Raw genomic sequence first — 17,562 nt, 5'->3', positions numbered from 1 at the left:
ATTTAAAATGCACACAAGTCCATGTAGCGTAATATATAGGACCTCTAAAGTTTCACCAAGTTAAGATCAATTGCATTTATTGACCAGAATCACTGTTTTTGACTTCTTTTCAAATCTTCTCATATCTAACACTACTTTATTTCATATTTTTCCCGCAGAACATGTGGTTGGAGAGGACCACGTACACCACGGCGTACAAGCTCCCCGGGATCCTGCGCTGGTTTGAAGTGAAGTCTGTGTCTACAGTGAGTGTTCAGAGACAGCTCCCAATTCAATAACGCTGCACCTTAGACTCAGACTATTGATGTGATTTGTCCGTTTAAGAGCTATAGGCTGCACGGTGGGGAGGACGGGCTCAAAATAACTCGCACCCAAGCTCCCTGGGTCCACGCTGATCCAATATTGTGTCTTTAAAACAATTTCCTCTGTACGCTGACACTTAAGGGAGAAAAATTAGTGCGTGTTTGTTTTTAAAGAGGAGGTATTTTGCTTTTATGGGGTAGTAACTGCGAACACGTAACATATTTGGATAACCGTGTTCGCTTTTATTGTTTTGAAAAGGTTATATTTGTCGAAAAAGTCACTCCGGCTTCAGAGCATTAACACAACACAATAGGGGTGCGTGCCGCTAATGAAACTACCGCACGTCACATCAGGTTTGTGAAGTTGCCGTGTACAGTTTTGTGTCATGTTTTTGTATATTTATGGAGGATTGTCGTGTGGGAGCGTGGAGGAGGGCTTGAATAGGGCCCAGGAGAGATCATTAAATTACTGAAATATGTGTGGATGACGTCTAAAACCTCTTCAGACATGTTTTTGATGAGGCAACAACATTATAATATTGGTAGAAAACCAAAAAGAAAACAAAAAATTTGCATAATGTCCCCTCTTTAACTGTGCACCATTAAAATTTTATTGTGGAGGGACCGTCACGTAATTATTCAACACAACTATTAGCGATTTTCACAACTTTCAGGGATCAGAGCTGAGTTTTCCGTCACAGTAAAACAACAACTAGCATGCAACTAGAGTGTGCTTCCTGGTTTGCAGACTGTTAAACACTTACCGTATTTTTTGGACTATAAGGCACACTTCAAATCCTTTAATTTTCTCAAAAATCGACAGTGCTCCTTATAATTTGGTGCACCTGAAATGATTTTATGTGGTACACCGCGCTCAAAAATCTGTCAGAATGTTTTAGTATGACTTTGGTAAACTACGAAGTCGCACCACTTGACGGATTGTCGGAGCATACAGCTACTGTAGTGAGGAGCCTCGCGGAGTCGTGTTCTTTAGTCCGACAGAAGCTGCATTGGTGACACGTGGAGCGAGCTGTTTTTTTCAGAGCTTATATTTTATGCAAATGAGCCATGTGATTTTAAGTTTTGTTTCTGTAAAACATAAACAAATGTGCGCAAAGCTGCATAAACACATTATTTCTCAATGTATATTTGAGTCCTCCTTGTAGGAAATAAAAAAACAAACTTAAATTAAATGAATCAGCCACATTCAAATTCATAGTACACAGTCACCAAGACAGAGAGGCAACGCCGGTCGAATTACGCCACGATCTGTCAACGGATGGACTAAAGGATCAGTCTCAAGTGTCGTCTGTTTGTTTCGCTTAATGCGCTTTATAATCTGGTGCACCTTATAGTCCAAAACATACGGTACATGCAGCCAGAACATTATATATACAGTATGTCCTGAAGCTAAATAAAGGTTTACTTTTCTCATTTAATTATTGAGTACAGTCCATTTAAGTAAAAGTATAAATTAACATAGGATTATCTAAGTATCGCATGCTAATAGTGCACTTTCTGGTTCACTGATGATAAGAAAACACTTTAGAAATAGAAGTCAGTACACAGCAGTCACATTTTGACCCTAACAGCTGCTTTAACAATACATCTAAGCCAAATAAATGTTTTCTTTTTTCATGTAATAATTAGGTACAGCCCCTTTAATTAAATCTAAAGCTTGACATAGGATTATTTCCAAGTATTGCATGCTAACGGTGCACTCCCTGGTTCACTGATGATCTAAACACTTTACATTTAGAAGAAGTCAATACGAGGTAGACAGTAACAGCTCCTTTTTCAATGCATCTGTACTGAAGCTAAATAAAATAAATGTTTACTTTTCAAAATATAATAACTGGGTCCAGCCACTTTAAGCAAAACTAAAACTTGCCATAAAAAGATTTCGGAGTATTGTAAAAAGATGTAGTCACCCGAACTGCTTTTAATAAAAACAAAACATTCAAGACTGCCCTTACGCTCTTCTATAGTTTTTATATTTTCCATTTAGATCACTACCCCTTTGCACCAGTGTTTAATAGCTATAATTTACCATAATTTTCTCCTAAATTTGGCTCTCCTTACTTAATTACCATGGCATTGTACCATCTTTTGTCTATACTTGTAAACATGCAGCTAAAAGCCCCGTCTCTCTCTCTCTGCCCTCCTCTATAGCTGGTATCATCGTTCATTGTTGTTGTTTATCTTCACACAGGAAGCTGTATTCTGAGCTGTCAAAAGGCACAGCCGGACGCCCACACAGACCTCACATCTCCACGTTTAGTTTTTTCTTTAAAGCACTTTAGTGGCTACATCCTTTTCCGAAATGATAACAGCGACTGGGGGAACTAGACATGGTACAGAATGTTGCTGTGTCAGATGTGCTGTGTTACTTAAGTGTGAGAATGCAAATGAACTGAATCATTTAAAGCAGGGGTCCCCCAACCTTTCTGGCACCACGGACCGGTTTTGTATCTGACAGTATTTCGTGGACCGGAAGGGGTTGGGGGGGCGGCGTGTGGGAGGACGCACGGCGTGGTTAAGTCTTGGCTAAATCCTGTTTTAGTCCTTTTTTAGACCTGCTTTTAGACCAGTTTTAGACCTGTTTTAGTGCTGGTTTAGACCTAGTTTAGTCCTGGTTTATTTCTGGTTTAGTTCTGGTTTAGAGGCATGGCCCATACGATATACGGAAGGAGGGACGGTCCGCGAGACGTATGGGAGGAGGGACAGTCGACTTGACGTACCTGAAGACGGACGGTCCACTCAACGTACGGGAGGAGGGAAGGTCCGCTCGATGTACAGGAGGGGGGACGGTCCATTCGACGTACGGAAGGAGGCACAGTCCGCTTGACGTACGAAGGAGGCACAGTCCGCTCGACGAACGGAAGGAGGCACAGTCCGCTCGACGACGGAAGGAGGCACAGTCCGCTCGACGAACAGGAGGAGGGACAGTCCACTCAGCATACGGGAGGAGGGAGGGTCCACTCGGCATACGGGAGGAGGGACGGTCCGCTCGGCATACGGGAGGAGGGACGGTCCGCTCGGCATACGGGAGGAGGGACGGTCCACTCGGCATACGGGAGGAGGGACGGTCCGCATGGTGTACGGGAGGAGGGACAGTCTGCGAGACATACGGGAGGAGGCACGGTCCGCGCGACGTACGGGAGGGGGGACAGTCTGCTCAACGTACGAGACGAGGAACTGTCTGCGTGACGTACTGGCGGAGGGACGGTCCGTGTTATGTACGGGACGAGGGACGGTCCAGGTCTGCGCAACATACAGGAAGAGGGACAGTCGGCGCATCGTACGGGATGGGGGATCGGTCCCTGCGGCATATGGGAATGGGGGGGGTTCACGCTTTCGTGGCCCGGTTACTGGCCCGGTACCCCTGATTTAAAGGGTTAGCTGTTTTCTGATCTATGTTATAATGTTGTTCCCTCCAGGTATGTTTGTGATGAGGTTACAGCATTATAGCACTTAAAGTTCACAAGAGTATATTTTGCATAAAATAGGGCCTTTAAACACCAACATCCCCAAACTGTCCAGAAATCTCAATGTGTAATTTTTTAAAGCTATTATTACTACAGTACAGTCATTGCCTCTGTACGAACCAGTAATATAAAACTAACTAAATCATTTTTCTACTAAAGTTAAATATAATATAAAACTACAATATAAAATCACATAATGTCCTTTACAATTTCGTTAAAAGTCCCTTTTTCTGCTGTGCTCACATCTCAAAGTCCTGTTTATCTGAATTATAACGTCTCCCAGCCACGATCCATCTCCATTTGACAGATCCTCCTTCATATGTGAGCACATGGAAATGACTCATGCTGTTTCCCGTCATGATTTATGTGTACGGTCCAAGAATACAAATTTACCAACACAAATCACCGTCGGTGAACACAACATTTAGACATATGCAAGTATAGGGCTATGTGATGTAATTGAATTGTATTATATTGTGTATTGTATGACAGATGAAGTCATTTCAAATCAATTCAAGTCAGTGTTCTGTACACAGCAGCATGCCAACGAGCTCACTGTGTCTTAACGCTAACATAGAGTGACCAGATTTCCAAAATCAGAAACTGGGACACCCTCAGTTTGTGGTGGCTGGTAATAATAACACTGTGAAACAAGTGCATCATTAAGGAAATAGTTCTGCACTCGGCTCATTCATGACTAACGTGAGTCAGTATAGTCACATTTTCTTTGTGTTTTGGTCATTTTTAAACTGCTTTTCTGTATTTTACCTAAACAAATGACAATGTATGTCTCGCTTTACTGTTGGTAGGGATCAGATTGGTCAGAAATAGGGACACCTGGGACATTTCTTGTATAAAACTGAGAAAAATCAATGGGTTTTGGCTAAATCTGCTGGGACAGGGGACACAGGGCTCAAAACTTGGACTGTCCCAGGTAAATCTGGTCTAATCTAAGTCTGGTCACCATACGCCAATGGTCACTTTTATAAAAATCATAAAATATAAAATAAACAACTTATTAAAATTCATATTAATTATTTTTTTTAAAAATGTAAAGCATACACAGTTATTTTTAAATGTAAATGATTTCACTTTGTAGCATTTTTTTAAATATTTATTATGCCTCAAATTGAACTTTGAGACACAAACCTATGCCTTTCTAAAAGCCGAGCAGAGTTCAGACTTTGGAGTAGAAAATTTTACTATTTTTTACGTTGAAAAATTGGTATTGCTTGATTGTTCACAAAATTAAAAACCCACTGTATTATGCAAAATTGCCTTTGTGGAGCTTTCTACCATCTTATAGTCTAACAAAAAGGTGTCTGAAGTGGTTTTATATGTGATCCCTGCATGTTTGAGTAATTTAGCAATCTCTCCTACGCCCTGTTTCGTATTTATGGTTAGGCGTAATATTGGTTAGTCCGATGCTCAGCTAACAAACCTACACGTTTTTCATAAATATACAAAAGCAGGATAAAAAAACAATACACTACAACTTCACAAAGCTGATCCGATGATTGTGTTTTGATAGTGCTCTGAAGGGGGAGTGACTTAGCAACAGGAGCATTGGCTGAACTGACACTAATTACGCATTTTCATACTTATTTTGCAACAAATATAGCATTTTCAAAAGGATAAAAGGTATAATGGTGATAATAATACCCCAAAGAAGTGTAATACTCACTTTTTAAAACTGAAAGTTTTTTTTTGTTTTGTTTTTAAAAGACTAAAATATGAGTAAATGAGCAGTGTAATATATTTTTTGTACCATGAAGTGTTTTACTGATCTTTCCTTGTGCTTGTTGTCATTTGCAGGTAGAAATAAGTCCACTGGAAAACGCCATAGAAACCATGCAGTCGGCCAACGATAAAATTAGCAGCATGGTCCAAAGGCACCTCAGCGATTCAAATTTACCCATAAACCCCCTCTCCATGCTGCTCAACGGCATCGTGGATCCAGCTGTGATGGGAGGCTTCGCCAACTATGAGAAGGTACACTGTCATTTTCTATGCATCTCATTTAGAGCTCGTTATGTAAGACTGTTATGTAGCTTTGTGAATAACAGGTCTATAATTATCCCGTATCTGACACAAGTCTATTTTTGCTACTATGAATTTGAATTTTATTCTAATTAAAAGTCCTTCTTGTGAGCTGTAAGACATGTTGTAATGCTGTTACATTGTCAAAAACAGACCTGGAGTTGGGTTTTGGGTTTTGGACAAGTTACTTCAAAACTGTAATGTGTTATTTTTATGACTTGTTACTGTCATTTCAAAGTCATTTGTTACATTACAATATTACTATATTTAAAATGTAAAACATTACACGACTATTGCAGCACTTTAAGTTACTGTCACCAAAATAACTCGTCAAATAACAATCAGCAAGCGAAGATGCCAAACTTTTGAGCTGTATATGGACTGAACCAGGACTGAACCAGGAGTAAATCGAGGACTGAACCCGGACTGAACTGAGGACTGGACCAGGAATGAACCAGGACTGAACCAGAACTAAAGTAGGACTAAACCAGAGCTCCACCAGGACTAAACCAAGTCTAAACCAGAACTGAACCAGGACTAAACCAGGTCTCAACCAGAGCTGAACCATAACTAAACCAGGACTGAACCAGGTCTAAATCAGAACTGAACCAGGAGGAGTGAACCAGAACTAAACTAGGACTAAACCAGTACAGAACCAGGAATGAACCAGGACTAAACCAGGACTGAACCAGGAATAAACCAGGTCTAAAACAGGACTAAAACAGAACTGAACCAGGTCTAAATCAGAACTGAACCTGAGCTGAACTTGAGCTGAACCAGGACTAAACCACGTCTAAAACAGGACTAAAACCAGAACTGAACTAGAACTGAACCAGGAGTAAACCAGGTCTAAACCAGGACTGAACTGATGACTTGACCAGGAGGAATGAACCAGGACTAAACCAGAGCTTAACCAGGACTGAACCAGGTCTAAACCAGAACTGAACCAGAAATGAACCACTACTAAACTAGGACTAAACCAGGACTGAACCAGAGCTGAACCAGGACTGAACCAGGACTAATCTCCCCCATTCTAAGTAGCTCGCCGAGGGATTTCGAAATTATTCATTGTGCTGAATAACTAAAATTTGGTTAATTAAATGCCTATTACCATTGTAAATGTGTCATTTTGAAGCCCGACGTTGTGCACTAATAAATGGACAATGGTTTATGTTTTATCAGCATCCAACTGTACCCAAAATCTCACCCTCTTTTTTTTATAATTGTCTCAAATTCTTGCGGCCGCTAAAACAATAAGCTCTCTGGCATTTTTGTTTTGTAAAAGAGCTCACAGGAGGAAAAAGGCTGGAGACCCCTGATCCGGATGATTGTAGTGAAGGTTTATTGAGTTTAAAAACACAGTGGAGCACTTCCTGTATGACCACTTGACATCACAAGGTGTCACAGTGTTTTCATTTTGAGAGAAGAACTCAATTAAGCATGTGTGGGTGAAACAAAACACAACTCCAGGTCTGTTTGTGATGAGAAAACAACATTATAACATGGATCAGAAAATAGTGTAACATGGGTCCTTTAAATAATATTGACAGCATATTCCCAGGTTGACTTTGTTGTCTCATTTAAATGTAAAACAAATGTGTGTTCGGTCACATTTACAAACATAATAATGAGAAAACAATAGGTGCCATATGCTCAGTTTAATTTATTCATGCAAATGAGTTTTCCCGTAACTTGCCATTTCCAACTGAGCTCTTGGACCCAAAGCTGCTGCTGCTGACAACACGTCTGCAATACATATGCATGAACTGTGTTGAAAGAAAATAAAAACTTAAAAAAGAAAGTTTAAAAGTGACTCTCTGTGCTGTCAAAACCACTGGGGGAAGAAGTACTTGAGTTTGTTACATAAGTAAAGACACAGAAGCACAGATATTGGAGCAAAAAATACCAAAAGTAGAAGTAAAAAAGTCTACCAGTTTAAGTATTTTGTTCAGATTTTCTAATAATACTTTTAACTGTTTTTATTTGTATATTCTGTTTGTTCCGACTACAAATGTGTTAACAATAAAACCCTTAGCCTTTTCAGCAGGTCTCACGCAATAATACACAATAATTTTACTTTTTACCCAGTTTTAAAGGCCCGTTTACATGAGAATGCTTATGGGTAAAAATGACAAAATATTTGATCGGAAGTGCCTTTCGTTTAGACCGTGACGGCGTTTTTGGGGGGCTTAAAAAGATTAAAATCTCAAACCTCCAGAGTGGAAAAGTTGAATACACTTTGCTTTAGTGTTTCCGTCTACACTGCCCAAGATGCAAAACTCTGTTCAGATCTGCTCAGGTCGCGTACACGTTTACGTCACATACAAACAGTACACGGAAACAAACATGTCGGATCATTTCCGTGCGTCGAACCTTCAAGCTTCAAGCATCCCAACAAATGTAGAGATCAGCAGAGATTATATTAGTGAACAGAGAAGGATCTGAAATCACCTCTGTCAAAGTCTGGATGTACCAGTTCGTCGCAGGCGAGTCAGACGGTTATGGACGAGACCTGCGAGAACCAGTCGATGGTGGGACAACTTTGTGGAAGGAGCAGCGGATGAAAATGCATGGTGGGAAAACTTCTGTATGTCCAAAGACGCCCTTGTTGCATTGTCGTATTTTCCACACCATAGGGCACGCTCATAAGTTTCCAACCCCATCAAAAAACAACAGTGCGCCCCACAATCCAGAGCGCCCTATACACGAATCCACTCGGGTGTCCCAGTACGACTTCAGTAAACTACAAAGCCGCACCACCCGCAGCGCACGCAAACACACACGGAGCAGACAGCGACCGCACAGCGAAAAAAAACACCCACAGACACACTCATCACTCCACGCCGACGAGGAACGGAACGGAGGAACGAACCGAAAAAGCGAGCGCAATGTGCCGCTTCTAGACACGACTGAACAACTGAGTCACTGCGAACACGCCGACCATCCAGTTCGGTCCCAGACAGCACCCTCCCTACACGCCACAACTGAACGAAGCCCAGAGTCACCGTGAACGCCACAAACAAACAAAACCACTCACCCATCACACTGTTGTGTTTCCTTTAAAGTCCGGTGCGGTTTATTTGTGAAAAAAGTTCGAAAATAGACCATTCAGTGACGCAGATTTCCTCCTGAAAACGCTGAATAAAAAGTGAAGACGCGACACCACTTTTGTGTCTTTTGTTCAGACCATCATCATATAAATGTAGCCTAAATGTTAAAGTAAAAGGTATAAGGTATTGTAAATGATACCTATTTGTTTTACTTCAGTACTTTACGACTTTTACTTTGTTACATTCCACCACTGGTCATTACCAATAACACATTTCTCTCGATCTCTGTTCTGCGTAGGCCTTCTTCAACGAGCAGTACATGCAGGAGCACCCGGACGACCTGGAGAAGATCAACAAACTCAAGGACCTCATCGCCTGGCAGGTAAGTCCGCTCGAAGATTAATAGTCCGCGTTTCGTATTCAATTGTCTGATGTTGTTTCCTGTGCAACGGCCTTTTAAAACCTGATTGGTCACGGTGCAGCCACAGCACTTGGCATTACCCGTTTTAATCTCCGAGCAGGACGTTTTGCTAATATTTTTGTGTCGTAACATTGAAGGGTACTGTCTTTTTAATCATGTCTGCGTTTTTACAGTGACCACCGGCCTCTTAGTTTAATCACAGTTGAATTATTCTTTCCTATTCAGTGTCTGTTAGGTAACCGGCCTTAATAGCGAGAGCTGTTTTAGGAAATCAAAAGAAAGTCTGGTGTACCTCTGTTGATGCTGGGGGTGAAAGCTCGCAAGTTACCGCGGAGACACGATGCACAGATTAGTAAACAAACCCAGATACATTTTAAGATCATCATAAAACGTCAAGAAAAAATACAAAATGGATTCAAACAGCATATTTTCAGGAGTCTGTGATCAATACAAGCAATCACGGTCATGTTTAGGAATTAGATTTTCAACAAAAAAGTGAGAGTGACTAAATGAAAAAGTGTTGGTTAATGGTTTATTTGATTGAGACTAGTTTAAGAGCACAAAATTAGATCACCCGTTGTAGTTTAGTTCCAACTAAATCAGCTCTTTTCTGGTCAGATTGTGTTAAAATAAAGGTCAGATTAAAGTCTAAAAAGCCTCACAGTACAGGACCACACCCGCCCGTGAACCTGTGATGATATCGAAGTTAAATCCGCACCCGCCTGGACCCGTTCACATTCTACCCATTACCCGCCTGTGATAAATCGGGGTCAGTCCATTAGTCCGACAGCCCAGTAGTCCAGGACTAAACCAGAACCGAACCTACGCCTTGTCATAAGCGGATTATAAATATATACACACTGCAAACTGCAGAGCTGATCATCAGGATCAGCAGGACTGGACTAGGACTGGACCAGGACTACACAGGATTGGACCAGGTCTAAACCAGATCTAAACCAGGACTAAACGAGGACTGAATCAGGACTGAACCAGGACTAAACCAGGACTAAACCAGGATTTAACCAGGACTGAACTAGGTCTAAACCAGGACTAAACCAGGTCTAAACTAGGACTAAACCAGGACTAAACTAGGTCTAAACCAGGACTAAACCAGGTCTAAACTAGGACTAAACCAAGACTAAACTAGGTCTAAACCAGGACTAAACTAGGTCTAAACCAGGACTAAACCAGGTCTAAACTAGGACTAAACCAGGACTAAACTAGGTCTAAACCAGGACTAAACCAGGTCTAAACTAGGACTAAACCAGAACTAAACTAGGTCTAAACCAGGACTAAACCAGGTCTAAACTAGGACTAAACCAAGACTAAACTAGGTCTAAACCAGGACTAAACTAGGTCTAAACCAGGACTAAACCAGGTCTAAACTAGGACTAAACCAGGACTAAACTAGGTCTAAACCAGGACTAAACCAGGTCTAAACTAGGTCTAAACCAGGACTAAACCAGGTCTAAACTAGGACTAAACCAGGACTAAACTAGGAGTGCAGCCGCCAAGCCGATCACCTCCCCTGATGCGTTTTATGTAATAAAAACACTAAAGTCTCTCTCAGCCTGGTCCATCGTTTGAGGAAAAGACCGGAAAATGGCTCTTGTTTCCAGGGCAACGGACTCCCTGGACGCGCGTCAAGTATTTTTCTCCCGTTCGTCATTTATTTGATTCACCTGAACCGCCTGTGTGTAATCACTTCCTTCTACTACTCCTTTATCTGGTCTTCAAGGTGCATTGTGTAACTTTTCTAGTGGAGGGTCTGTCAAATGCTTTTCTCCACGGAGATGTTATTGCTTTGTCAAGAATGTGTCACAGTGTGATATTAAATGTTTCTATTGTCATGGAGACCAAATCAGACCAGTACTTTTGAGTTCAATAAACGTAAGGTCGAGCTTTTTAATGTTGTACTGTGGAACATTCTTCTACTCCATCCCATTACATGATATTCACCTTTTCAAACGGCATATGAACGATCCAGAACTCGCCCGATTTCCATACTTTAAATAGCTTCAGTACAGTTTATTCCGGGGCATTTGTCAGATACCTCGTCGCCTTTGCAAAGTGCAGAAATCCTCCTAAAAGGTTAGCGCCGGAAGGATAATATCACTTAAAGAAGGAGGTGAGAAGAGAGCTGGGGAGATCCTTGTGAAACTATGAGCGGAGACAATTTGCTGAAGTTTGCAGTGAGCCAGAGATCAGGACAGGGCTTCTGAAAGTGCACATACAGCAAGATGAGACACACTACCACCACTGCACCTATGCTAGCCTGTTTAAACTGCTTATTACGAGGCTAAATGCGTAGTTGCAGGTGCTTAGGAGCTGGTCTTTGATTATTAAAAGCTAAAGTTGTGGCTTTGTTATCCTCCGTGGAGATTTGAAATGCTGACGATGTTTTCTGTCTTGTTTTAAAGTGAACTGAGATGGTGAGATGCACATTTTTAAAGCTGATTTTGTGGTTTCTAAGTAAGGTTTTAAAAGTAGTGTTTGTTACTCTTGGGGTTGTTCAAAGCATCGAAAATCTGATTCTAATTGGTATTAACTCTTGTATTGAAACTATTTGAGCAGGTATCAATACTAGAAAAATCACATTCACAGGACAGATGGACCTTTCCTGAAGCTTCAGAATGATCTTGAGCTGAATAAGAGCACACAGACTAGTATACACCCATGGACCACTATGGAACTTACCTGGACCACTGATATAAAACAAATATGAACACAAAAATATAAAACCACATGGAAATATAAAAGAACGTACTATGATTTAATGTTGAAAATCACATTCTATTGTCTAAACAAAGATTGTTTTTATACTCATCGTGGTATTGGACATTGAGAACATTATGTATTATGTTCTGTTTGAGGCCATGGAGTTACAGTTTTAAGGATTTTATCAATAAAAAACACCATTAACTCTTTCCCCCCTGGACGCCTACTAGGAACAACCCATACATATGTTACTAGGGCTACACCCATAGAGCATAATTGCATAAAAGAAAACAGACTTCCACGAGTGATTTCAGGGCAATTTTGGTTCATAATCGAGTATAAAGCCCGGATAGTTTGTTCGGACATCGCAGGACTCCATACAGACGCATCAGCGTTATTCTCATCTTCGTAAGATTCACTCTCTGAAAGTCCGTCGCTATCGCTGTTTTCCACTTTATAATCACCCTCATCATCACTTTGAAATCTATAAAAGTCACTTTCTCTAAACTTATCCATAAAATACGTCCGCTCCTCATTATTTCTAAAACTGTGCGCCGCAGCGCCGCGATCTTTCCATTGCACGTGTTTCGTGTTGTGTTTTTTCCGGAAGCTACCATCGTCACTATTTCGATTAACTTCGGAAAAAATCGGCGAAAACATATCCTTGAATCCTATTGGTCAGTCTAGTGTCGGTTGTAGTGGCCTCCACCGATCACAGTCTCTGTTTAAATGAGAAAAACCGAGCCATTTCTAAAGGTCGTCAAATCACGTCTTTAGTGATACAGCGGAGGTGTCAAAAGTCGTCATTAAGGGTTCAGGGGGGTCGTCAAATGTCGTCTTTATGGGGGAAAGAGTTAATGATTAATCAGTGTAATGACCTACTAAGGAACATCTCCATGGACAAATTTTGCAAGATGTACTCAACTTAGATGCTGCACTATATAACTTTTCTTGTGAAGAGTCTGCCACCTACTTGTATTGCTTGGAATGTTCCAAAGTATGGCATTAAACTTATCTATGTCTTGGGTTTATCCAGTTACAGGTGTCTTAATGCTCAAAACAGAACAAAAGACAAACACAAAGACAGCAGTCACACTATACAATACAGGATCATAAGATTTACATCTCTCTGATTTTATCATCACCACACCCATATTTGTAAATGCTTACAGCGAACCTCCTTGCCTATCCACAGATCTGACCTGTAACTTGGCCTGCTGGAGATGATTAGTTGTTCTAGTCCTCAAAATCCCAACATTGATTTCCGTTGTTGATTGACTTGGTTTGCTATCGTTTACCTGTAACGTTCCACAGTATAGCATTAAACTTATCTTTCTCGATACTGAAAACACCTTGAAAAACATGCATTCTTACTGCGAACAGGCTTGCCTCTCCACAGATCTCATGTGTAACTTGACCTGATGTAAATAATTAGTTGTAGTAGTGCTCTGAAACCGAACATAGATTTCCTTTGTTGCTTAACTTGGGATACTGTAGTTTACCTTTACCTTTAATGTCCCGCAGTATAGCTTTAAACCTATCTTTCTGGAAAACCATGCATTCCTACTGCAAACACGCTTGCCTCTCCAAAGATCTGCCCTGTAACTTAACCTGGTGGAGATAATTAGTTGTTCTAGTCCTCAAAAACCCAACTTTGATTCCCTTTGTTGCTTGATTTGGGATGCTATAGTTTACCTGTAATGTTCCACAGTATTGCATTAAACTTATCTTTCTAAACACTTTGAAAAACATAAATTCTTACTTCGAACAGGCTTGTCTCTCCACAGATCTGCCCTGTAACTTGACCTGCTGGACATAATTATTTGTAGTAGTGCTCAAAAACCCAACTTTGATTTCGTTTCTTGGTTGACTCGGGATACTGTGGTTTACGTTTACCTTTAATGTTCCACAATATAGCTTCTTGATACTGAAAACACCTTGAAAAACATTCTTGCTGCGAACACGCTCGCCTCTCCGCAGATCTGCCCCGTAGCCTGACCTGGTGGAGGTAATTAGCTGCGGTAGTGCTGAGAAACCCAACGTTGATTCCCCCGTGTTGCCTGAGTTGGGATGCAGTAGTTTTCCGGTCTTTTCTCGTCTCTCCTCTCGTCTTTGCGCCGCTCCCTCGTTCTCCGGTACACAGATGATTGGATTTGCCGTAGTCTCTCCTCTTCCCTTTCACTCTTGTTGTAAAATAGGTCGACTTTGTGCTCCTGAACCTGCTCTGAGGTTTTGTGTTGGGGAAGCCTTTTTTTTTTCTTCTCGCTTTTCCGAAGAGTTCACTTTCTCGCCGGCTTCCCGCTGTTGACCTTGACGTTTCATAACAGGTTTTTTTTCGTAAAGTTTTATCGCTACACCTACAACTAAACCACTTTTCTCTGCAGACTGACTCTTGTGAGATTTAAAGGTGCATTGTGTAACTTTTTGGTTGGGCGTTCGTCATCTTTAAGTAACCGCAGAGACGGTCGTCAGGACTACACCAGGACTGGAGCAGGACTGGACCAGGACTAAACCAGGACTACACCAGGTCTAAACCCGAACTTAACCAGAACCAAAACTACGCCGTGTCATTTGCAGATTATAAATATATACATGCCGCGACCGGCGAACCAGTCAAGACTACACTAGGACTGGACCAAGACAAAACCAGGACTAAACCGGGTCTAAACCAGGATTAAACCAGGACTGAACCAGGTCTGAACAGAACTAAACCAGGTCTAAACCAGGGCTAAACCAGGTGTAAACCAGGACTAAACCACTACTGAACCAGGTTTAAACCAAGAGTAAACCAGGTCTAAACTTGGACTAAACCTGGACTTAACCAGGACTTAACCAGGACTTAAACCAGGTCTAAACTAGAACTAAACCAGGACATGACCAGGTCTAAACCAGGATTAAACCAAGAGTAAACCAGGTCTAAACTTGGACTAAACCTGGACTTAACCAGGACTTAACCAGGTCTAAACTAGAACTAAACCAGGATTAAACCAAGAGTAAACCAGGTCTAAACTAGAACTAAACCTGGACTTAACCAGGACTTAACCAGGTATAAACCGGTCTAAACCAGGTCTAAACCAGGACTGAACCAGGACTGAACCAGGACTAAACCAGGACTGAACCAGGACTAGACCAGGTCTAAACCAGGTCTAAACCAGGTCTAAACCAGGACTGAACCAGGACTAAACTTGGACTAAACTTGGACTAAACTTGGACTAAACCAGGACTAAACTTGGACTAAACCATTACTAAACCAAGCCTAAACCAGGACTAAACTAGAACTTAACCAGGTCTAAACCAGGACTGAACCAGAACTTAGCCCAGGCTAAACCAGGTCTAAACCAGGAATGAACCAGGACTAAAGCAGGAGTAAACCAGGAGCATCGCTAATAAATACACAAAAGTCTCTCTCAGCCTGGTCCATCGTTCCAGGAAAAGACTGGGAAATGTCACTTGTTTCCAGCGCAACCGGCGGCCTGGGTGCACACCAAGTATTTTTTCTCCTTTCGTTGTTCATTTGATTCACTTGACCCGCCCGTGTGTAATCACTACCCTCCCGTTAACAGTCCAGAACGTTAAAACCGCCCGTGACTATTTCCGGTTCAGCACTCTGGTCTCCATCTCCAGATATCAAAATGCTCTGTTCCTCCTTGTGATGTCATGAAGTGGTATTTTTCAGGTCTGTTTTTGATGAGAAAAGAACATTATAACATAGATCAGAAAATAGTGAAATATGGGCACTTTAAATTTTTATACAGACTTGTTAAAGTTTTGGATCATGTCGAGGCAGAACAAGCAGAGAGCGATGACCTAAAAATAGAAGATGGATCTATTTCTCTCATTCCTACAGCGATCTAATATTTATTTAATATTGTTTTGGGCAGCAGCATACATTTTGAAAGGCTTGTGCAGTTTCTTGGTTTGAGAATCCAATTTTTATTTCTATTTATTAAAAAGTAAGGATTTGATTTTTCCAATATTTTTGTTCAAGTGATATAACATAAAACATAACCATAGACTGTTTAACTATTCTGTATAAAAGGTTTGGTTGTGATTTTGTTTTGCACTTTGTAATGTGTTTCTGTAAAGATATTATTGCTTTGTCTGAAATATTCCACAGTATGTCATTAAGCTTCAAAACGATCAAGCAAGTGAAAGCACCAGGTCAAGTTTTGGGTCAGATCTGTGGCAAGGCGAGCCAGCTAACAGTAAGAAACAATGCGTTTTTAGTTATAATAAAATAGATGTAAAATAGATGCGTTTAATGCCATAATGTGGAACGTTATTTGCCAGACTGGCGCCACCTAGTTCTCTCCAGCAACTAGGTCAGGAATCGGAATACACTAGACGGTTTGCAAGAACCCCGGAAGTTGTAGACCACACACCGACCAATCAGCGAAAAGCTGTGAAGCTGGCAAATTACCTGGACACCACTGAGCATCTTAGCACATTACATACGTCACGTCCAAATAGCAGCAACTGGTTAAATTTTTAAAAAGTACTTGCCTATCATTTGGCGAACAAATCCTAATGCTGCGAGGTCAGAAGGTTTCCACAAAGTGAAACCAGCTGATGAATCAGGCTAGAACGTTATAGGCAAAGCAGGAACATCTCCATGGAGACTAAGGCTGGGTATCATTAAGAAGTTGCCGATAAGATACATACCTCGATACACAGGCCAGAATACGATACATATCTCAATACAGTGCACTTTTGATTCGATACGATATATTTCGAATCGATTCGATACGATTCAATAAAAATTAAAGGCTAAATCATGGCTGTGATACTAAAAGTCTTTGTTAAACCAATTCTTGTGCAAAGTTCATATGAATCACAAACATTTTAATCATCAAAACAGTGAAAATGTCAAATGTGTCGCATAAAAAAGTTTCCTTCTACTAAACAAGCAACAAAACTGTAGCACTGTAACAAAACAATTTAGTAAAATATACCAAAAAATACTCTTGGTGATATATCGATAGAGCAGCCCACGATATTGATACTGTATCAGCACATTAAGCAATACGATATATCGATATTTTGATATTTTTGCACACCCCTAATGGAGAAAAGCAGGTGTCATACTCTAGAAAAGTTACACAGTGTAACTTTAAAACAGAAATGATTGAGGAATATTAACCAATCAGAGAAACAAGAGCCCACTTCGCAAACAAACATCTAAACCAAACTCTTTACCAATTAATCTTATCTATGTCCACATACAAATACCTGGAATGAGTGTTTCTTTTAACTGAATTTCCATTAAAAATAATTACTCTACGGCACTAGATAACTGCAGAACAAAACGCAATATAAACAAATAGCTCCGCATGATTAGAAATGAAAAAGCAAGGCTACAAAAACAAGCTGTTCCTCAGAATGTTGTGTTTTAATCTTTCTTTTAGTTGCTGTCCATGCCAGCGTCAGGGTGCCTGTTAATCTTGTCTTGCCCGGGTCTAAATGAGACAAATGAAGCAGAGCGTGGTCCAGCCGAGACAGAGACAAAGACTTCGAGACAGAGACAGGGCCCTGAGTCTCTCAAA

The 17,562-nt window shown here is 40.9% G+C and overlaps 1 protein-coding gene across 1 annotated transcript in view; it reads left to right on the top strand.

Annotated features, from left to right (window-relative positions):
• Positions 1 to 17,562, top strand: part of dock1 (dedicator of cytokinesis 1) — a 708,121-nt gene that overhangs the window by 656,882 nt on the left and 33,677 nt on the right. Inside the window, exons 44-46 of the mRNA XM_055150424.1 lie at positions 159 to 245; positions 5,606 to 5,782; positions 9,179 to 9,262. Of these exons, the coding sequence (XP_055006399.1) occupies positions 159 to 245; positions 5,606 to 5,782; positions 9,179 to 9,262 (348 nt within the window). The remainder of the gene's footprint in view (positions 1 to 158; positions 246 to 5,605; positions 5,783 to 9,178; positions 9,263 to 17,562) is intronic.

This window comes from Boleophthalmus pectinirostris, unplaced genomic scaffold, assembly GCF_026225935.1.
Source record: "Boleophthalmus pectinirostris isolate CB_2022bp ecotype Guang Dong unplaced genomic scaffold, ASM2622593v1 HiC_scaffold_14, whole genome shotgun sequence".
Taxonomy (NCBI): Eukaryota; Metazoa; Chordata; class Actinopteri; order Gobiiformes; family Gobiidae; genus Boleophthalmus; species Boleophthalmus pectinirostris.
Note: the sequence above shows the minus strand (reverse complement) of the source record. Positions and strands in the feature narration are given on the sequence as shown.